At 32.4% G+C, this 23642-nt stretch overlaps 2 protein-coding genes and 2 long non-coding RNA genes across 4 annotated transcripts; 2 read left to right on the top strand and 2 right to left on the bottom strand.

The window, feature by feature from the left end:
• Nucleotides 1-438: 438 nt before the first annotated feature.
• LOC127720062 (uncharacterized) lies at nt 439-2179 on the bottom strand. The gene is made up of 3 exons (XR_007990607.1): nt 2022-2179; nt 1390-1569; nt 439-685 (listed from the first exon to the last, which is right to left on the bottom strand). It is a non-coding gene; the product is annotated as an uncharacterized LOC127720062 (long non-coding RNA).
• A 1795-nt stretch (nt 2180-3974) lies between these two features.
• On the top strand, nt 3975-5060 carry LOC127720051 (uncharacterized). Its single transcript, XM_052226456.1, has one exon. It carries the CDS (start codon nt 3986-3988, stop codon nt 4748-4750), a length of 765 nt encoding a protein of 254 aa, XP_052082416.1. The 5' UTR covers nt 3975-3985; the 3' UTR covers nt 4751-5060.
• A 1555-nt stretch (nt 5061-6615) lies between these two features.
• On the top strand, nt 6616-8673 carry LOC127720059 (uncharacterized). The gene is made up of 2 exons (XR_007990604.1): nt 6616-7126; nt 8528-8673. It is a non-coding gene; the product is annotated as an uncharacterized LOC127720059 (long non-coding RNA).
• A 5979-nt stretch (nt 8674-14652) lies between these two features.
• LOC127720903 (uncharacterized) lies at nt 14653-23024 on the bottom strand. The gene is made up of 5 exons (XM_052227643.1): nt 22842-23024; nt 17449-17704; nt 16737-16897; nt 16259-16429; nt 14653-14909 (listed from the first exon to the last, which is right to left on the bottom strand). The coding sequence occupies exons 1-5, from the start codon at nt 22951-22953 to the stop codon at nt 14653-14655; spliced, it is 957 nt and encodes a 318-aa protein (XP_052083603.1). The 5' UTR covers nt 22954-23024.
• Nucleotides 23025-23642: the final 618 nt, after the last annotated feature.

Raw genomic sequence — 23642 nt, 5'->3', positions numbered from 1 at the left:
ACTATAAATTCAGACACAAGACATTTATGTCAGTACATGTATAAGAATGTGTCTGTTGTCGTGCTAAGTATACCCCTACTCCTTGCTCACACATCACAACTAATGAGCTCATTACTTTTGAGCTGCTGTCCATATATGAGGTCATTCTGTTCAGTATTTTGGAGAAATGTTTGGAAGAACGAATGGTGGAAAAGATGGACAGAAGGACAAGTGGATTGTAATATAAACCCGAGTTTTAGAGAGCGGGTACGATCATTTCTTTTTGCACATGCACTACAAACACAACTGACTTGCTGATGTCAAATTTTAACTGTAGGATAATTGTTTTTACCAACAATTCAGGTTGGTTAGATTTAAAAAAACTGAAATTTGGCAAAAATATTATCTTTCACAATCTTGTCATTTATTTATTGATAACATATGCTCACTTACCTTATTTCAATCACTTGTCCAATATGAAAATGTTTTTGAATGCCAAATTCAAAATCCATTAGAAAAAATTCATATTGATACTTTTCTATGCCAATGTTAAATGTATAACTGCAAGGATCTATTGTAAGAAAAAAATTGATATTTCTATTGATAAATCCAATGTGTGCACAACAGCTTAACCCAGTACAAGTGTCATCTAAGTAGCATGTCACGGATTCTGGTAGGTCAGGAAGGTTCACCTCTGATGTGCATTCTAAAAAAAATAATGTTGAAATAATGCTCAAGACATTACTTTACAATTCATAACACATCATAGCAAGTATTTCGACTTGTTTTTAAGAAATTCAAATTATAACATAAGCAGATATATAATGAAATAAAATTTTTAAAAAATCTACCTTTGTTGACATCGATGGACCATTATATTAAGGCAATATCAAAATTGACATATACTGATATTTATCGCTTTTTTCTCAAAATTTCCCTTGATCTTTTTTTGTGATAATATACCACATCACACTACTCTAGTAAAATTGGATTTTCTCAGTCCATTCAAAAGAGAATGTATGACGACATAAGCCTATGTCATTTATGTTGCCTGGGAAAATAGGGAAAAAACAGATCATCAATGGTCTTTCCAACTAGAGGATGTTTCTAGCTACATCTTATTTCAGGGCTATCGCCCTTGATGAGATTGTAGATAAGAAGCTCCCTCCTGTTTGAAGAAACATTGATAGTCTATAATAAGGCCACATCATTCTTTGATATATACTTATCTTTCAAATGTGTGCACACAGAAGTTATATTATATCTATTTTTTACAGATTGTAGCTGACCATGGTTTTCTGAGACAACTGTCTTTTGCTTAAAAACAGACACAACCAGGATATTCTGATTGGTTTCTTCCTCTATTTATACATATTGCATATTCTAATCTTTTTGTTTATTGTTTTTTACCTGAATTCCATCCATTGCCACTTTCAGTTTTGTATTTACTACTCGACTGGTCACATGCTGGATTCAACAGATAACCAGCTAAATTCAGATCTTCCATGAGCTGTGATGCAAGGACTGAGGGTAACTGTGTTAAGGAGCTAAGTAGTCCTTTATTACTCATCCAATTACTTATTTTGAATCCTGAAATACAAATGTATCTAAAAAATTTTCTGTTTAAAACTCAAGATGGTGGGCAATATTTCTAATCCTTACTATGTGAATAAAGGAAATGTTAATGAGACAACAACTCACAGTACAAAAGACATATAAGAAACAGAATCTTTTGACTCATACATCCTTGTGAATTCTTCAATAAAATTCAGCTTTTGTTATAAATGCAGTCATCCAAATCATATAAATTAGCACTATGCACAAAACAGTATAATATGACCATCGAAATATTAAGTGCCTAAAGATGGACAAACATATAATATAATACATTATACATATTTTATATGTTAGAATCTTGTGTCATTTTGAGATCACATGGCAACCTCAAAATACTTGCTACTGCAAACAAAGGGCTATCACAGAGTTGTGAGAAAATTAACTCAAATACAGCTATAAAAATATATTTCAAAGTATTTACTGACCTGGAATGACAAAGTCATCCGACCATGAACAAAGTAGTTTTGGTATCCTTACACTGTCCAAAATGTCAAATTTGTATCTACAGTCTCCATACGTCTCAAAACATACACTGATCTTAACATCAAACAGGAAAATCTTCTCAACTGTTATTTCTTCTAATCTGAATCTGAATTTTTCAGACAAATGAAATTTGTTCTGACTAAACTTATTGTTATCAAAATATTTGTCATCAAAGTAACAGAATAGTAAGCATGTCAGACATATAATTGATATAGATTGTAGCTTCACATCAGATTGATGAAATAATTTCTTAAGTCACAAAATTTTGTACATGACTGCCCTTCTTTAAATAATTAAAATGAAACTATTGTTTTTATTCTTTAAATTCAAAAAAGATAAGCATCCCTTTATAATCAGGGAATATATTTAAGAAATGACTGTAATATTTTTTCTGTCTATGAAGAAATAACATCAAAAATGTGGTGCACACTGAGTAACCCGCGTAGCGGGTTATTTTAAAGTGTGCACCACATTTTTTATGTTATTTCGAATAGACAGAAAAAATATTACAGTCATTTCTTATAATTTAATTCTTAATTCCATTTTAAACCGGAGTAAATCATGAAAAAACGTTGATGACGTCAAGGTCACATGACAAAATTATGTCTATGAGCTGATAAACAAAACAACGTCAGCCAATCGGAAGACGCGTTACATCCAAAATTAAATTATTGTTAAAGGGAAAATTTGTGATTTTTTAGTTTAAATATGTTCATTATAACATAAAATACATATTCACAAAGTTTTATAGCTATCTGTGCAGTAATAAAGAAGAAAATCAATAATTAATAATTGTTTTATTGACTACTTCCTGTAGTACGTGGCATTAACTCCTGGTATTGCATGCCGGGATTTAAAGTACTATCATTTAAAGTCTTGGTCTTTAATCATATTTTAACGTAATCATTAACGCGCCGATGACTAATTTTGATAGCTAATTACCATCCGATAGTAAGAAAATAAAACGAACAGACATGCAACTTTTTACATTCATGAGATAAAATTTTCTATGTTTACCGTATATATTTCGATTTTTGACATGTTGACAGCGCAAAAAATAAATCTTCTTTTAAATTTTCTTTTCCAACGAATATGGTGAAAAAAATTTAAGAATATAACTTTAACTGTAAGGACAATAAGTCACGGTATGTTTTGACCCTTAATTCAAGCAAACATTTCTACGCTAGGACTATGTTAATACAATGTGTATTATTCCCTGGCAATACCCATGGAAGGCTTGATATAAAATCAAGATAATGTGCAGATCGGTATTTAGCCGTGTCTCCAGGGCACACCGTGCCAGGTGTGAATGTCCTTTCGAATGGATTATAAGACAGAAGGTCGAGTTTAATACACAAAGTTAAAATACATATTAAAGGTGGTGGCAAATACAAATAGATCGCCGTGGTATATTAAATTATATTTAGGGTTAGGTCCGTTGTTAGCCAAATTATGATATTGAACATGTATTTCATATCATGTAGGATGAATAAATCCGATGTTATTAAAATGATAAATAATGTTCAAATTAAATCTAAAGGAGAAGTTATTAAAATCGAAATGATTTTTTTATTTGATCAGTTTAAAAACGAAGAAACAATCTTGGGGAAACTAATAATCAAGTGTTATAATAAATATATTTATTAAAGGTATTGGTCACATGACGTAGTTACGGTCAAGTGATTGTTTACTATAAACACGTGTGTGTGTTTACATCAAGCACATGGTGTGTGTTTATGTTCTATTTGATTGGATGGCATATACCCGCAATGCGGTTTTTACGGGTATATGCGCTCATGAGATTCGTGAAAAGCATGATTAAGTATTACTTAAGGGGTTCGTTTGAGAAAATAAAGTTATTCGAAGTTTGCCTATAGTTAGCGTAGCAGCAGTTCGTTATTGTGGTATGTCTGACTCCGAGAAACTTCTAGATTCTGACCATGAATCTTTGCCTGGTCCTAGTGTACATTCGTTGCCTGATGGTAGTTCTGCACATCATACTGGTAATAACGACTTGGTGGATACATTCTCGCTGTTTAAAACCTATCTTGACGGGAAGATCGCTACTCTTCACAAAGACTTGGCCGTTGGCAATGAGAACTTCGCTACCAAACTCAAGCAAGAAGTGTCAGTTAAACTTAAAGGTGAGGGTAATCAGATACAGTTCAATTTCAATTGTGAAATTATGGCCGACCTTGTTAAGCTTCAGAAGCGTATTCCTGATGAAGATGCAGCATGTCTTAAATTGGTATCTGGTGCTATCCTCAAAGTTAAGAAGCGTAATAAACTCATCCGCATTGCAGACAAATCCCCCGCAGGCTGGAAAACCGTCCGCGAATATGAGAGTGACGACCTTGCCTCCGACTCAGAAGATGAGAAACGCATTCGTTCTGCAGAAAGCCGTGCCATTAGGAGTATCAAGGAAAAGAAAAGACCTCATCCTTATAGAACCGTTACAGCTACTGTTTCTGCTCCTCCTGCTCCAATGCCCAATCAACACAACGTTCGACAAAACAATTATCAACAGCCGCCCTTTCGGACCAGCAGACGGAGGGAACCCTCATCTCATGACATCTGTTACAACTGCAACCAGATTGGTCACTGGCGAACTCAGTGCCCCCTTTTCAGTACAAAACCAGCTGTCCCAGGGACATCAAGGCAACAGAGTTAATGATAAGTATTTTGATACTACTTTTTTAGATGAAAGCAATCTTTACGGACAGTTTGAACTGTTTCTGTCACATGCTAAATATTTTGATAATATTGATATTTCATCTGTTGCAAAAGGGGTAAAATATAGTTTACGCAAGCATATACAATTCTGGAAACATATAGGTGCAAATGAATTTGTTATCAATACTATCCAACATGGTTACGTTATTCCATTTTTGCAGACTCCTACATCTATGTCATTTAAGAATAACAAATCTGCAAATGTCCATTCTAAATTTGTAAATGAAGCAATTTCAGAATTACTGAATATCGGATGTGTTATTGAAACGCCATTTCAACCGTTTGTTGTAAATCCGCTAAGTGTTGCAGTTCAAAGTTCGGGCAAAAAACGTCTGATTTTAGATTTAAGTGAACTGAATGTTTTTATTAAAAAAGAAAGAATAAAATTTGAGGACTGGAAAGTGGCTTTAAATTATTTCACAAAAGATTGCTATCAATTTAAATTTGATCTTAAGTCTGGATATTTTCATTATGACGTATGTACTAAACAACAAACATATTTAGGATTTTGCTGGAACGAAAAATTTTACTGTTTTACAGTGTTAGCCTTTGGTCTATCATCTGCTCCATATCTATTCACAAAATGTCTACGACCAATCGTAAAATATTGGCGAGAAAATGGCGTAGATATTGTACTTTACTTAGATGATGGACTTGGAATGGGTAAAAATAAACAAGAAGCTTCCGAATGTTCATCTTTCGTGAAAACCTCCTTGTTAGAAGCAGGGTTTTTAATTAACATGGATAAATCTATTTTTGAGCCAGTACAATGTTTAGAGTGGTTAGGTTTAGTTTGGGATTCGTCTGATTTTTCAATTAGTATATCAGATAGACGGATTGATAATACACTTACATCATTGGTTGATATTTTGAATAACTTTCCTAATTTCACAGCACGTAAATTGGCTCAGGTAACGGGAAAGGTAATTTCTATGTGTCCAGTCATGGGTAACATAACTAGTTTAATGACCCGTTATTTACACTGGGCAATTGAATACAGAGTAAAGTGGGATTTAAAGTTAATATTGGAATGTCCTGATTGTGTATTTAATGAGCTCACATTTTGGCTGAATAACATTAAAAGATTGAACAGAAAACATTTAGCAGGTTATTCTTTTCCTCACGTGCTTGTATATTCTGATGCCAGTAACGTAGCTGCTGGTGCTTACTCGATAGATATTGACTCTAATATTTTTCATCAGATGTGGACTTTACAAGAGTCCCTAAAGAGTTCTACATGGAGAGAACTTCAAGCTATTTTGTTGGCTTTGATGTCGTTTAAGAACCGTTTAAGAAATAAATGTGTTAAATGGCATACAGATAATAATAACTGTGTTTCCATTGTTCAGAAAGGAAGTGCAAAAGTACATTTACAAGAGATAGCTATTAATATTTTTAAGTTGTGTTCTGAATTGAATATAACTTTAGATGTTGTTTGGATCCCGAGATCTAAGAATACAAAAGCTGATTATATTTCTAAAATGATTGATATAGAAGACTGGGGAACAAATAAAGAATTTTTTAAATTAGTAGATAATATGTGGGGTCCGCATACTGTGGACAGGTTTGCGAGTAATTTGAATAAAAAATTACCAAGATTTAATTCCAAATTCTGGAATCCAGGTGTTGAAGCAGTTGATGCGTTCACGCAAAATTGGAAAAATGAAGTAAATTGGATTGTTCCTCCAATTTCCGTTGTCTGTAGAGCAATCAAACATTTGATTTTATGTAAGGCTAGAGGCACTTTGATAGTTCCAAAGTGGCCTTCCTCGTCATATTGGACAATGATTTTCAAAAAAGGTTCGCATTTGCAACCCTATGTAACTGATGTTTTAGAATTTCAACCAAATCAGAACATTTTTATTCATGGTATGAATAATAAGTCCTTGTTGGGATCTTCTGAATTCGTTTCTAGTGTTTTAGCTATTAGATTGAACGCTCAGTTCATGTAAGAATTTACGACAAGGCTGTTGAGCAAGGTCGTATGGTAAAGACAAGGCCAATCTAATGGCAAGGTCGTATGCTGATGACAAGGCCAAATTAAATAGGCAAGGTCTCACCTGACATGGCCAGTGTGAAAAATAAATATGGCAAGGTCATTTAAATATATTGTAAGCTAGTAGTAGTATAGTAGATTATATTTCTATTTGATATGCACGTTTTTCAGATATTTTTTCATGTGGAGTCTGGAAATCCTTGCCTAAGCCAGTTGACCAAGATTTATCATCTTTATCTAACTGCCTACCTGAGTTCTGTCTCCATTCGAAAGCCGAGAATACCAAAAGAAAATACTCTTATGCATTTAACAATTTCTGTAAGTGGTGTAATAACTATTCTTATGTTAAACCTTTACCAGCTTCAGATTTTTATGTTTCATTGTACTTAATACACATATCAAAGACATTTAACTCGTATGCTAAGGTTGAAGAAGCATATTATTCAATAAGCTGGGCTCACAAACTAGCTGGCTTTTCTAATCCGTGTAATTCACAGTTGTGTATATCGGTTAAAGAAGGAGCTCATAGAAAGATTGGACATATTATTGTAAATAAAAAAGAACCAATTACGCCAGATATTTTAAAGAAAATTGTTAATAAATATGGTAAAGAATGTAACAATCTTATAGAAATTAGAATTTGTTGTATGTGTCTTATTAGTTACGCAGGGTTTTTAAGATTTTCTGAAATGGTAAATTTAAAAAGATCTGATTTAAAATTTGCTGATACACATGTCTCTTTGCTCATACAGAAAAGCAAAACTGATCGTTATAGAGAAGGCACACAAGTTTTAATTGCTAGAACAGATACACAAACATGCCCTGTTAGTATGTTGGAGAAATATTTGTTATTATCCAATATAGATGCATCATCTTCAGATTATATATTTAGATCCATGTATTTATGTAAAAAATCTAGATCTTATAGACTGAGAGGTTTTAAACCTTTGTCATATACTAGAGTTAGAGAAATTATATTATCAGCTCTGGAATCTATCGGTTTAGATAAGTCAAAATTTGGATTACATAGCTTGAGATCAGGTGGAGCTACTGCAGCTGCATCAGCTGGCATTCATGATAGATTATTTAAGAAGCACGGTAGATGGGCTTCAGATAAAGCAAAAGATGGCTATGTAAGAGAAAATGTTAAAGAAAAACTGACAGTGTCTAAAAGTTTGGGAATTTAATTTTTATAGATATACTATATATGTGTATTATTCTTTGCTCAGATCTGCTTGGCTTTCTTTGTCTTTCGAAAGGCTGCTACACCTGTAGGCACACTTATCCTATTTATGTGTTGTTTTATTTATTAAATAATTTATATTCGTTTGAGCTGGCGAATTAGAATATAAATATATTTATTAAAGGTATTGGTCACATGACGTAGTTACGGTCAAGTGATTGTTTACTATAAACACGTGTGTGTGTTTACATCAAGCACATGGTGTGTGTTTATGTTCTATTTGATTGGATGGCATATACCCGCAATGCGGTTTTTACGGGTATATGCGCTCATGAGATTCGTGAAAAGCATGATTAAGTATTACTTAAGGGGTTCGTTTGAGAAAATAAAGTTATTCGAAGTTTGCCTATAGTTAACGTAGCAGCAGTTCGTTATATGTTTACCCACCCACCCACCCCTTTTATGAGTTGGTTATTGTTAACGTGGGCATATACATATATTACACTATATTAATATGAATTTTTCCTCTTTTGTAGATAGTTTTTGATTGTGTTACTGTATATTCTATTATATGATTGGATTGGTAGTGTGCTTGTCTGAATTATAGTGAAGGACTTTAGTTTGAAGAATTGTGAATGTAAATAATATTAAAGGCTGCTACACCTGTAGGCACACTTATCCTATTTATGTGTTGTTTTATTTATTTAATAATTTATATTCGTTTGAGCTGGCGAATTAGAATATAAGAGTATATCATTTGACTGATCAAAACGGAAAAAACAAAATTTTATAAAATTGGTGTATCTAAAGCTCGTTTGATTTACCTTATTGGTTAAAAAATGTATGAATCACTCATATCTAAATATTTGAAATCTTGGTATGTGTTACCTGGCCAAAAGGTTTTTAAGCAATATCGGAAACCATCTAAAGTCACCTTTGCCTATGTAGAATGGAACCAAAAAAAATACATAGTTCGCCATGGAAAATTTTTAATACTTTTGCTTCAATGTAAATATTCACATATATAAAACATTCATATATAAACATGTATAAAACCTCGTTCACACAAAATCATTTAACACTTAAGTAAGTTTTTATAGGATTAAACGCTTTTTTAAAGGAATTTATTGGTGTATAAACTCCACCAATTCACTCACAAACAAATAAAAGTCCGAAGAGGACTTTTATGATATGTTTGTGAGTGACTTGGTACAGTTTATACACCAATAAATTCCTTTAAAAAGGCATTTAATCCTTATAATTCTTTATAATTGGAGATAAAGAGTTTATTTTTCCACACTCGTAACCTCTATCACAGGTAAATTGTATATTTGTGTCATTGAATAGGCCTGGCACATGAATATATTTGTTGGTTAACGCAAAAATATGCACTCCATGAAATTTGCAATCTGATAAAAAATAAACTACACAAACTCTTATTATCATTCAAACGAATGTTTTGTGTTTATTATTTAATTTAACTATTAAGATCTATTAACGCGAATTGAAAATAAATTTTGTTAACGTCGATCCGGATTGTGTCATTATCGCCGCCATCTTGTTAACATTGGTTACGAAAAGAAGTTCGGTCAACGTCGTCTATCGAAAAATAAACAACATCAAGAACAACTACCGGAAGTCCTCTCAACCAATCATATCAACATATTCTCTTATATGCAAATCATATAAGAATTATAGATAATTAAAGGGAGCTCTTTTGGTGGAACGTGGCTGTATCTGTCCATTCTTCAGGCTACTTCAGCTTATGATCTTCCTTTTTTTTTATCCAATAGAACAAACTGTTTTTGATTTCAGAAATCTTTTATGATTCAAAACTGTTAGATATTCAATGTTTAAGAAAAAAAACCACTGTAACTATAACAATCAACTTCAAAATGAGGAGTTGACTTTGGTTATAAAAACAGAAGTTTTCATGATTCGAAAGGGTTATATTTTTTATATTTATTCAATTCTAAGTCTCGATTATAAATAGGAAATAAAACTGTAAATGTGGGTGTAATTAGAAATGTTTACGTTCGGCTGAAACGTGTTAATAATATATTATTCAGTGCAAGTAAACGTTTGTGATTTGTATTTAAGACAGACTGGAGGAATCGGATTTTTTTTGTGCTTTATATCTTGTACCTTTGCAAGACTTGGCATTCATTTCTTCAGTAGGACACATTATTCCCACTCTAAACAGACATGAATACTCCTTAATAGCGGACATGCAATAGTATTTTGAAATTTCTGTTATTTAATACCAAGTAAAAAAAAAACACCAAAATTAATTTGATACTCTGACAATATGTTTCCTTGAAAATAAACATATTCTCATTCGGTCTGAAAATAAAATATGAATTTGGTTTACAGAACATTCAGAAGAGTGAATGTCATAAAATCTTGTTATCTCAGGATATCCAAAATCTAACAACATGGTTATTTCAGCATATAAAAAAACACAAAAAATTTAATTTTAGTTAAATCAAACAAAGTTTAATTTTGGACCCTTCAAACCTGGACTAAAGATGGACTAATTTGAAAACAGGGCCCAAAATAAAAAATCTAAATGCACAATAAGATTCAGCATATCATAGAGCCGCAATAATTCAGTTTTTGATGTTTAATTTTGGACCCTTTGGACCTCAATGTAGACCAATTCAAAAATGGGGCCCAATATCCAAAATAGTAATACAAGGTTAGAACCCCCATAAATTAAAGACTTATATAATAGTTATTGAAGAACTGGTCATTATCGTGATATATGGACTGCCCACAGGACAGTGGTATTGACTAAGACAGCGATAATGACTGAGCCGTAAGCGAGGTCATTATCGCTGTCGCAGTCAATACCACTGTCATACGGGCAGTCCATGTATCATGATAATGACCATTTCTTCAAAAACTAATATGTTTATTTCATTGAGAAACCAAGTTTTTAAAATTCTCATAAATTCAAATTGTTCAAAGCAAACTCGAGTTATTGTAGGATTTCTATAGGAAAGAGTGAAGACCAGTCATAGTGATAACTATAAGTCACTGCCATTCATTTTTGTGCAATTTTTCAGTATATGAATACAAAATAAAGTTTTCTATAATTTTATAATTCTTGCTGCTCAGTAGTTTGTCTCTATCAGCATCGGAAAGTACTGCAAAACAATCATTTGAGTTGTCTGTAGCAGACCTGCCTTTCAGTTCAGCCATGTTCCATGAATCGCGATTGCGTTTTATGAAAGGGACATCACTCTAAACAGAGAAACCACGCCCCACTGGTTATTATCATGTAAAAATCCGTTAACAACCGGTTTTCTGGTCCGTTTTTTTTTTCTGTTAAAGACCAATGGAATTTTTTACTAAAGAATAAAGAATGTCATGTGGCCCCTTGTTATCCAATAAGAGAAGCTAATTCTTAACCGATATGAAATAATTTAAATTAATCCCATTGAAATTGGTTAAAAGATTTGTATTTATTTTCAATTGAAGATTTCTTGCTATTGCGCAATACTGTGCTGTTGCACAATACTAATAGTTAATCTGTTATATATAATAATTTACACACCCTGTTTGGTGTGTATCTTCTGCCATATCAGTATTTGTTGCTTTTATATATAAATCAGAAATAATCAATGTAAAAATGTAAAATTTTTGGGATAAAAAAAACAAAAAATTATGAAAAAAAAAATCCCCCCCCCCCATTTTTACAATTTCAGAGAGTTCCATAAACTTTAACATAAGTTATTGCCTGGAAACTAGAAAAATGCTTGTTTTTGGCCCATTTTTTGGCTCTAATTTCTAAATGTTTGGGGCAATTACCCCCAAACTCAATCCAAGCCTTCCCTTTGTAGTATGGAACCTTGTAGTACAATTTCAGAGACATGCATACACTTAAACACAAGTTATTGTCTGGAAACTAGAAAAATGTTTGTTTTTAGCCCCTTTTTCCTGAACGTTTGGGGCAATTACCCCGAAACTCAATCCCAGCCTTCCCTTTGTGTTATGGAACCTTGTGGTACAATTTCAAAGAGACCCATACACTTACACACAAGTTATTGTCCAGAAACTACAAAAATGCATGTTTTTGGCCCCTAATTCCTAAACTGTTGGTACCATAACCCCCAAAATCAATCCCAATCTTACTTTTGTGGTATTGAACCTTCTGGTAAAATTTCATAAAGATCTATTCACTTAAACTAAAGTTATCGTCCGGAAACCAAATGTGTCTTCGGACGACGACGACATGATAGCATTCTTCAAACGCAAATTTTTTGCGGTCGTATAAAAAAGTATTGAACGCCATTAAAAACGTGGATCTGATGGGACGGCACCTTACCATATACAGATAATATACATGTAGCTCTGTAATACCCGGAAATGTCAAGGTAAATCACTACCTATACAGAATGTACCATGTCAAAGAAATTCTTACGATTGTGAAGCATGACCATTATTGATTTAAGAGGGTCCTGGGTGGGGGAATGAGTTAAATTCTGACTAGATTTTTTTTCCCTCAACTTAAATCAATAAACTAAAAAAAAAAATTGTTTAATTACATCCAGGGACAAAATTCTTTTTGTAAATTCATAGAATACTCCTTAATATTGGCTACAGTACTTAGTCGACAAGCAGTATTTTTAAATTTTGTTTCCTTCAAAAATTACATATCCTCATTCGGTCTGAAAATAAATTATGAATTTGGTATACAGAACATGCAGAATTGTGAATGTCATAAAACCTTATTATTATAAATAGGTATTGAACGCCAATATAAATTAAATATAAACCTGTATATACGTGAGACATCACTGGACGGTACCTTGGCATATACAGGTAATATACATGAAGTTCCGCTGTAATACCCGAAAATGTCAAGGTAAATCACTACCTAAATAGAATGTACCATGTCACAGAAATTATCACGATTGTAAAGCATCACCAGTCATCTTTTAAAAGGTGTCCTAGGTGAGTTAAATGGTTTAAATTCTGACTATACATTTTTTTTACTCACATAAAATTTAGTTTTTAAATTACATCCAGGAACTAATTTTTATTTGTAAATTTACGTTTTTCATCTGTAACTTTCGATTTAAGTGAGTTGCTTTTTTAAATTCCTTTTTTAAATTTCCCAAGAATGACAATTATATATGAAATGATATAGTTGGTGAGACTTTATTTTCTACCAGATGTGTGTATTTTTTACATTTATATACCAAATGTGTTTATTTTTCCCCTACAACATTTGAGAAAATTCGTATACCCGTTCCTATTATGTACAGAAATATGCTAAATGTATGCAATTTATATGATTCTTTTCTCTCTTATTTTCAATATATATTTTAAATTGTGACTATCTATAGTTCCGTAACTTTCTATCTGTATAAACCAATGATTTACAAGTGCATACATTTTTATGAAATAATTATCGACAATGAGTATATACTTACATGTTTCCAAATTTTACCCTAGGAAGTATCTAAATAGATTTTATTTCCTCAAATCTTTAGCTGGAATTATTTAGATTTTCATAAATATCTTTCTTTACACCAGAAATGTCATTCATAAACAAGTGGTAGTGAAATTGTATACACGTATGAGTTTAGCAATGACTAGTATATCACTGTCGGACTCAAGACAAAAAATGTACACATGATGTATATTACATCTGATAGTTTTTAAATGGAAAGTTTCAAGTTACCGGCCGTGTACACTGATACGCTCAGCAGTGAAGCAATGTATGAACCTGCATTATGTAATTGTGCAATAAAGAGTTTTTTAGCCCGATAGGAAATCGCTTGAATACCTGGACATGTCACCTAACAATACCTCTGGCAATAATTTCCTTAGCCACGCTGATGATCAAATTAGAGAAGGACAGACTTGAATAAATGTATTGCATAAAAGCCTTATGAACAAATTAGATTTTTGAAAACAATTTTACACGGAACACCGCTAGTTAATTATGACTTTAATATTTGAGAGAATCCATAAAAGCCTTTAAGTAATTGCTCTAAAGTAATTCCCCTATATATTTACTTGTTTCATAACCTTAGTAAAAAATACAGTTTAAAATCGACAGACCATAGTTATTTAGGAAGAAAAAAAGATGTCCAATCGGCCGACTTTTCCAACTCTTAAACCTTTTTTTAAAGATTGTTCCGTTTCAAGTTAGTTTAAAAAGTTTGCCGATAGGTAGTACAACATGTTTGGTATAATTCTTTTTTTTTTATAGGGAAACTGGGATTGCTTTTGTCATTACCTTGTCATGTTAAAACAACTGTACGTCTGACAAGTGATTTCGACACTGAATTACGACAACGTTAGTCCCTGCTTGTTTTGGTACTTTGTGGTTTATAGATATCACATGGTTTTTTAATCGGCAAGCCGTCAAGATGGCGACATGTAGAGAATTGATAATCTCAATTTAAAATCGATGCTGATCTCTTATCTAGGGGAATAAAACGTTAATATTTATGAATTTGTGCTTTTTTATACATAATGGAAATAATATCATTTTTTTATTTTTTTGTGAAGTTTCCCTTTAATTTCTAGTTTTCCTTGAAATTTTTCTCTCATGTATATCCATCCCATTTCCGTCTTTCCAAACTCGATATAATTTGTAATCAAATAAAATTGATTTCTCATATTTTCAAATCTAAAAGAATACTTACTCAAGTCTAACCATGTTTCCAAGTGATACAGTTTTCCATGTATTGAAAGTGTAGTCAAACAAAGATTCATTGATGACAAGTTTCTCTATTCCAATACTCAGTTTGTAGGCACATGCATCCAATAATACATGTGTTTCAAATGTTCTTTGAAGAAGAGGTACATAAACACAACATTGTATGCCTGTACAGTAACTTGGTAAACGACAACGTGCATACACTGGTAACGCTGCTACTGTCACATCTGCTGAACAAGCTGAAATAGAGCAATTATATCTTGATACCTTTGTCTTAAGGTGGAAACTAAGTAGAATTTTGGCCAATAAAGACATCCTCATTATAAGCAAAATTGCACAATTTCTGTTTATGGGATAATATATTTATTGCAATACTTATATAGTAATAAAAGAACAGTATTTCAATGTCCCTCGCCTTTGCACATATTTTATCTTTCTAAGGGCAATGATTCCAAAGTTAATTTTTTTGGGGGTCTCTTTTTAAAGATTTTCTTAAATATCCTACAAGGAATGGCATGAGATTGCAAACAATGTTATTTTTCATATAATTTCTATTTCCAAGGGGCACAACTCCTGTAAAAATGTGATCAACACACATTCTTTAACCCTTCACAGACCTTGCTGATATAAACTTTTGATATCAATTTCATAAAATAAAGAAATGTAGGTGTAACAGTGCTTACATTGCAATGTTCAATGCAAATTACATTTCAAAGGGACATAATTCCCATAAAAAAAGTTGATCCACATTGATTTCAAACTCCTCCAAGACATTAATGTTATAAACCTTTGATAGCCTACCAAGAATTGTATATGTGAGAAAGCTTACAAGACCAGACTGATGCCTGGTATTTCTATGTCCCCTGGACCAGGTTGCCCTGGGGACAAAGAATTGTACAAGTATGTGCAAATTAACATGACTAAATTAGAGCCATACATATTGTATAGACACTTGTCTATCATAGAGGACTATATGTTGTCTTCTAGACGAATTTTGTCTAGTTGAGGTATACCCCCTATTTCCTTTTATTCATATTATAACTGCTTTCTGTTATGGTCAGTTAATGTCGTTTTGAAATTGTGAGATTATTCTGAAGGTTCACTATTATAACTGACAATGCACTAAAATTTGCTGAAGTCCATCAACTTATCATTCTGTCAAACATTTTTTGGGGACAGATTAATGCAATTTAAATTTTATGAGGAGACTTTATAAAAAAGATTGCTGATCAAAACAAAATTGCTCAGCGAGGTACAGATGCAAGTTTAAGGTAAAGACAAAAGAATTAAGTTGGTTAACCCGGGTAATTCTTATTTCATTAAATAAGAATTTTCTTAATAGTTTCAGATTAAATTTCAATTGAAGAAAGCAATTTCAAGAAAAAATGGATAAGGATGAGGATGTTTTTCATTAGAGATTGTTATGTCTAGTTTGTACAGAACAGTTAAAAAAAATTTGGACTGACCAAAAGATGATGCAAGAACACTGTTTAAGGAATGTTTAGCCAAAATTATTTTGTATGTTCATTCATTTAGAAAGAAAAAGGATATAATGTGTTACTTTACAATTGGCACTCAGTATACAAACCTGAAGTATTCCATCCTAGACTGTTGCTGTTATACATTAACTGAGAACATGCTGGATCTTGTAGATACCCTGATATTCCTAATTGATGATATAAAAGATCTACTGCAAACTGTGGTAATTCTTTCCCAATTGTTATGTCCTGCTTTTCTAGCCAGTTTGTAAGGGAAAAATCTTTAAAAAATCATTTAAACAATGTTTTAATGTTTGAAGAAGTGTATTTCAATTATACTAAGAATGCATTATAATTCATACTTCAGCAGTTTTCACATTTGTCCTTGTTCCTTTAAGCATAAAAAATACTACTAGAAATGTTAACCCCACACTAAAAAATATGATAATATCCCCTTATCCTCCAGTAGTTTAATCAATATGGGTCCTGATCCATTATAATTTACAGCTGTCTGAATATCAAATATAAAAATGTTGTCAAGATATTTCTGTGGGTTATTTTTTAAGACTTTTTAATAACAATAATCACCTTTTAGAAGAAATCCATTACCATAGTCACATAAAGGTTTTGGTAGCTTTGTATCCTTGAACAATACTTCATGAAGAAAGCAACCACTTGATTCAAAACACAAGCTCATGTTGATGTTTGCAACAAAAGTTCTTTCACTTAGGAATTCATAGATCTGGTAGCTATAACAACAAAAGTGGTTTATTTTTAAAATCCAATAATGGAAATGATTGGATATAAGCTTAATGTCCAGGATATAATCTTGGAAGACATGTCGCATAGACAAATAAATCTAACTCCAAGCTGACTTTCATTCCCTATCATTATTTTACAGGCCATAACTTTTGCAATAGTAGCACACATCAATTTTAAAATCTAGTTTGATCAAGCCATGGATTCAATTGTACAGAGCACCTGTTGCACTTGAATTAAGCATGCTCCCATCACAGACCACAAAGCTGTTATGGAAATGATCACAATAAGCTCCTACTAACATGAACAGTTTTGAAAACAAGATGTTCTTATAAGATTTACTGTCAGAAAATGAACATGACATGCTGCTTACTTGTTTATCCTGCAAAACATTTTAATCAAATCCATTTTAAAACAGGAGTAACAGACTGAAGGCAAAAAGATATTCAAATATTAACAGATTCTACATAAGAAGTTAAAAACTGAATTAATTTAAGAATATGGCAATTTTGAAATCTTAAACATAAAATAAATTACTCACTCAATTTTTAAAAGTCCAAGAAAGGAAAATGTCTGCATGGTTCCAAACTCCAAATTCAAAACTGAAATTGTTCTGTTTAGGTTTTCTACACCAATTGTAAATTTGTTATTGCAAGCATCCAAATTTACATAAAAATTCAAGGCAAGTCTAAGTTTCTGTATATCCATGCAGCAATCTATAGCTGTACAACTGTTTGTAATATGGCAAGAAAGACCCGACTGTAATGTTGGTAAATTAATACTTGTTCCATCACATCCTGTAAATTAACAAAATCTAAGCAATTTGTTTAATTTTCATATTTGTGTGTTAAAAAGGGGGAATTTTAAGCTTACTATACTGAAATTCTGAAAAATAACAGCATGTTTCGTAGGTATTGGAACTCAATACAATAATCGGGACTTAAACTTTGTCCAATTTTTCTATTCCTTTCTGTACATGCTTCATTTGCTCCATCAGACATCATGAAATAGAAAAAAACAAGAATGTGTCCATAGTACACGGATGCCCTACTCGCACTATCATTTTCTATGTTCAGTGGACCGTGAAATTGGGGTCAAAACTCTAATTTGGCATTAAAATTAGAAAGATCATATCATAGGCAACATGTGTACTAAGTTTCAAGTTGATTGGGCTTCAACTTCATCAATCAAAGCGTGAAAGCGCTGTAAAGGCAGTTAATTACAGGTTGTGTGTATTTTTAGTCCAGTTATATCATTATCTTACATAGTACAGTGTACTTATCAGAGGTGGCTTTCAGTATTTAAGATTTAGAGTTCTCTAATGATATTGAACAAGTTTTATGAATGTCATATTCTGAGCATTATATGAAGGTGATTGTTCTCACTTGTTTATTAACTAGTGCATTATGTCCAGTTAGTACCTTGTTTATCTATGTTTATAGTCAAATACTGTTTAATATAGTTGGGCATTTTCTTTTTAGTAATAAATACCAGTTATCAACTGTATTTTATTCAACTTTGCAAATGAGGATGGGAAACCTTTGACTTCTTTCTTTTATATAAACTTTTGATTCGGTACAATAGAACTATGTAGAATAATCCTGTTGAACTTATCGTGCACAGATGACTTTGTCTATCTATCATTTTATATATGTATGATGGTAACTGCTATCCTTGGATTCCACAGCTTTAAGAATATGGCGAACACATGTTTATATGCCATGTATATGCAACACAGCTCATGGTAAAGTATGCCTACAAGAATGTTGGTATTAAATCTCAGTGCACTTTGATGTTTATGAGCAATTTGTATGACTGTTTGATATAATTAACTCGCACATAGTATATGTGTGTATCTGTGGAGTTACATATTGGATATACCAAGCATATATTTTACATGGATGATGATAATAGATATTGTGGCATTATTATAAAATACACTTTATATGGATATGTTATATTAATTTTTTTTGTAAACTATGGTAACATACAGTCAATCTCAAGATATCTATTCTAATCTTAAAAGCAATGTAAATCTAACAATAGGGTACACATTGTCTTCCTATACTTAAGAAAATAAATTTGAACCTTGGTTATTATCACCGTATATATATGATTTTTCTGTACCTCGCCATGGTACGCACTTTTAAGACATAGAAGAACTTTTCCTTATTAATATAAATAGACTATTCTTTATTATTGAATGTTTAAGCATAGTCAATGACTTCCATCCTAGGAAAAGTAGTTCATCAGGGGCGGGTCCAGGTGAGGGCGTAATGGGCGTACGCCCTCCCTTTTTAAAAAAAAACACAAAAAAACTATCGTAATCTGCTAATATTGTATTGAATATGGCAATTTATCATTATTTTATGTTTTTAAGCAAAAAAAGGTCGAAAAAAAAATTTTCGCCTCGATCCGCTTGGCGTAAGATTTGATTCTACGCCCCCTTTTTCAAATATCCTAGAAACGCCCCTGCTCATAATGATTGCTTAGCTACTGTATTGTGTAGCATAATGTACGTTGCAACATGTCAACTCTTTCCATGACAATACTTTTTCTAGAACTATTACTCCAAGCAAAATTATTTCCAAGTATAAAGTAATTCCAAGTATAAATCCAAGAAACTTTTTCCAAGATAGATCAATAACTAGTGTTAGTTATTTTCAATACACCTTATCGCTAATTGTCTGCCATTACTGGACATTACTAAAGTTCCCGTAAAATTTTGACACCACAATGGAAAAGTGATTGTTGTATGACATCAAAAGTCCAAGCGGGACAGATTTCCAAATAGCGATAAGGTGTATTGTCACCTATGAGGATACCTGGTCCTATCATATGTTGTGTGTATACTTTAGAAAGACAGGAAGTTAGCACTTGCTACTAATCAATACTTCAATAGTACGCTTGTACTTAATTTACTCTCATTAGGAAGTTAGCAATGTCACTAGTCCTTTATTGGTATTGTTGTTGCTATATAAAGGCAACAGTAGTATACCGCTGTTCGAAACTCATAAATTGATAGAGATGAAAACAAATCCGGGTTACAAACTAAAACTGAGGGAAACGCATCAAATATAAGAGGAGAACAACGACACAACAAAAACAAAACATTAAAATGTAACACACACAGAAACGAACTATAATATAACAATGGCCATTTTCCTGACTTGGTACAGGACATTTTAAGAAACAAATGGTGGGTTGAACCTGGTTTTGTGGCATGCCAAACCTCCCACTTTTATGGCAACGTCAAACACAATACCAAAACGACAACATCACATGACAGGACCACAATACAAATAAATGGGAGAACATATAGGACTAAGAAACACTGGATCTTGGCATGTATTTCGGATAATTTGCATTCACGAGTGTGTGTGTATCAATTTAGGTCAAATTACATGTCTTGATGGATAAAAAAATACTAATTGAGCCTTGTGTAATAATATATCTTCTCTTTTCTAGTAACACTATAATTGTACTACACTACAGTCTACAGTATAGAATTGCTGCCTTCATAATAATTACACATTAATAAATTTTATGAGCAAGAGAATATCATTTCGCGAGAAAAGATACGTACATACAACCTGTGTTGATGTGTAAGATGAACATTGTCTAGTAAGACGACGAATAAAAAGAAGGAGAAAATGGTAGATGTATTGCATACGTTACTTTCTACATAAAATCACGTGGATATGTTTACATATTTAGACTTGACGCAGTTTGAACCATTGCAGTGTTTTGAGTTACCACCGTCATTTAGACACTAGAGTCGTGTATGATACAATATAATATTAAAGCTTCTTCTAATTGTGTGAAGTGAATCTTTTTATTTTGTTCATTTTAAATGTTTTTAAGTGATGACCTGCATAGAAGAATGAAATCTCAGGTCATAACGTGTACGAACTTTTTCAAGCTGAATTTCAGTATTTAGGGGACATTTTTCTTATAATTTATATCAAAGTTTCCAAAATATGTCCACATGGTTAAGTAATTTAAAATTGAACATTTTATTATTTCATTGCACTTGGAGGCCATTGATAGATTCGTGTTACAATGCCTTTATTCCTGTCAAATTGTGTTTTATGTGCATACATTTGTGCAGCTTTTAAACAGTAAAACATATTAGAGGTTGATATTAGAGTATAATAAAATAAAGTTAAACAATTAAAGGAGGTATAGATGAAAGAAGTAATTTCCAAATTTTTTTTTTTCTAATTGTTCTAAGGTAGAACAATAAAAAAAAGTATTATTCTGATATGTTTTTGCATTCAATTCATTTTAGACTTAATCTTTTCACAATAAAAAACATAAGTTTAAGGAGTATATTGTGAATTGACAAAAAAGGGGAAGTAACTCTAATTGTTTCTTTGAAATACACAAATTAATTACGACCTTAAGCTAAGGTAATTGGTGTTAATTAACAGTGTGTTTGACACCAAAGCTGTCAAGTGAAGCCATGCACTGAAATGGGTCATTTGAGCTGAGTTTACACAGCTAGTTGAACTTCTTGTCCAGGAAGAATTACGAATTTGCCGGTATTTTAAAGAAATCAGTTTATATCTTATCAGTCTGAAGGCTTAGGAATCCGGTGAAAACGGGTTATTTTCCGAATTCCCGGGTTATTTGGTCACCCGGCGGGTGTTCCGGGTGACCCCTCAGAATTGTGAAAATCTCAGGTCACACCCGCAGGATCTGGGTCAGTTAACAGGTATGCATAAAGGCATTAAAGCACTGCCTTTAAAAACTACCTTGACCAAAAACTTTAACCTGAAGCGGGACAGACGGAGGGACGGACGAACAGACGCACAGCCGAAAAACATAATGCCCCTAGGTGGGGCATAAAAATGCAGCATTTATTAACTATTCCTGATGGAACAATAATTGGATAGATTATTTTCTACTGTAGATAGTTCCAAGCAACCTATAAGCATTTAGTAACCTGCATCAATCAAGCGCTTATTCCTAGAAGCATCAAAATGATCACAAAAATATCTTAAATAGTAACTGTTCTGACAGTCTTCACGCTTAACTACAGGCCCACTAGCCAAGGCTGGTAAAATTGTTGTCGAGCCTGTAAAAATCAGGTCTACAGGCTAATAGAATCTAATTAAAATTATAGTAAAATTAAGTTTGGGTCCCTGGATTCAATTCAAAAGTTTGTCAGGAAAACTGCCGTTCAAGACTAGTGTAGTAGGAGATCAGTAACAAGCATACGATTTATGGTAAATTTGGCACAAATTTCAGAAAAATTCTAATGGTTGGCATCTATGTGTGACCTTGAGCTGTGACCTAGTGACTTCAAAATCAAAACTTCGTCATCCCATGGGGCATTATCACACTAAGGTAAAAGTTGGAAAATTTGGACAAGTAGTTAGGAAAAAAAAATTTGCCCAAATTTCAGTCTATCAATAGCTGCTGTAACCTTGATTTTTGACCTATTCCAACAATCAATTTGAGTGTTTCATATCAAACCCACTTTGGAAAAAGTTGTACATGTGCTTCAAAATATTTCAACTGGACATTGACCTTTAGACCTTCAAATCAACAGGATTCTTCCCAACTCCATGGGGCACTACCTAGCCAAGTTTGGTAAAGACATATTTTTATAGCTTAAAAGATCTTCCCCAAAAACTAAAATATTGACTTCCAGACATCATACTGTGTCACAACTCAGCTAAAAAAAAAAAAAAATTCAGACACTGAAGACAAATATATCCATAACTGCACAAATTTACGGTTATACAAATCTACAAATTGTTTTTGCTGATTTCAGTAAACTATAGCACTATTTTGCACCTTTTTCTTATTAAAATTTTAATTCATTTAGATTCAAAGAAATTTTCTTGAAAATAAGTATTCTTGATTCAAAGCAGTTTAACTGTTCATGTGATATTTTCATTGGGTATACATATATTTTTGACATACCATGACTAATATTCCACCCATTACTGTCAATATCAATGTAAGGCTCTGCATGTCTATCACACTGTGGATCTTTTAAGTATGTCCTTACTCCCAATTCTTCCATCAATCGCATCACCACAAAGTCTTTCAATGTGTTTTGGTCATTAAAACTGTTATCACTCAACCATTTATTCAAAGAAAACCCTGCAACAGATTTAACTTTCAATTCATGTCGACCTTTTACAACATGTGTGGAATCCGACTAACGAAATACTGATTTGGTATGGCCTTAAATATTAAGAAATTCGTAAAAATGGTGCAATTTTCTAACTTATAAGTCCATTGGATAATTACTTATGAAAAACTTAAAACAATAATATATTTAAGAAACAATACTTTTCTTTGTTTTTAGTAATTACTCCATGGTATTAAAAAACTCACAGAAAATGTGTGAACATGAGTACATTTAAATGTTCATTGCTATTGATGTAGAAACCTAATGAAGTGTTGTCTTTTTTACTGAAAGATATTCCCAAACAGCTGCATTGCAATATAAAACTCTTACCTGCAATGTGAAATCCTTTATCCCAACCACAAAGTGGCTTGTGAAATTTCTGTTTATTTAAGATGACAATATTCACAATACAGTTATTTGGATCTGAATATTCCAAACACAGTTGAAAAGACAAGTCCATTATGTAAACTTTTTCATCTACCAGGTCAAAAATCTTATACCTACAAAATAACAGTACAACTAATCTTACAAAAGGCTGCATGTGTCACCACTTTTGTTATAAAGTGTGCAGGTAAACATCAAAGCTT

This window comes from Mytilus californianus, unplaced genomic scaffold, assembly GCF_021869535.1.
Source record: "Mytilus californianus isolate M0D057914Y unplaced genomic scaffold, xbMytCali1.0.p SCAF_11, whole genome shotgun sequence".
NCBI lineage: Eukaryota > Metazoa > Mollusca > Bivalvia > Mytilida > Mytilidae > Mytilus > Mytilus californianus.
Note: the sequence above shows the minus strand (reverse complement) of the source record. Positions and strands in the feature narration are given on the sequence as shown.

Coding starts and splice junctions, on each gene's coding strand:
- LOC127720903 (XM_052227643.1), bottom strand. CDS start 22,953: ATGCGATTGATGGAAGAATTGGGAGTAAGGACATACTTAAAAGATCCA. Junction 16,430..16,736: donor TAATGGATTTCTTCTAAAAG/GTGATTATTGTT, acceptor GATTTTTTAAAG/ATTTTTCCCTTACAAACTGG. Junction 14,910..16,258: donor TCTAGGATGGAATACTTCAG/GTTTGTATACTG, acceptor GCTCTATTTCAG/CTTGTTCAGCAGATGTGACA.
- LOC127720051 (XM_052226456.1), top strand. CDS start 3,986: ATGTCTGACTCCGAGAAACTTCTAGATTCTGACCATGAATCTTTGCCT.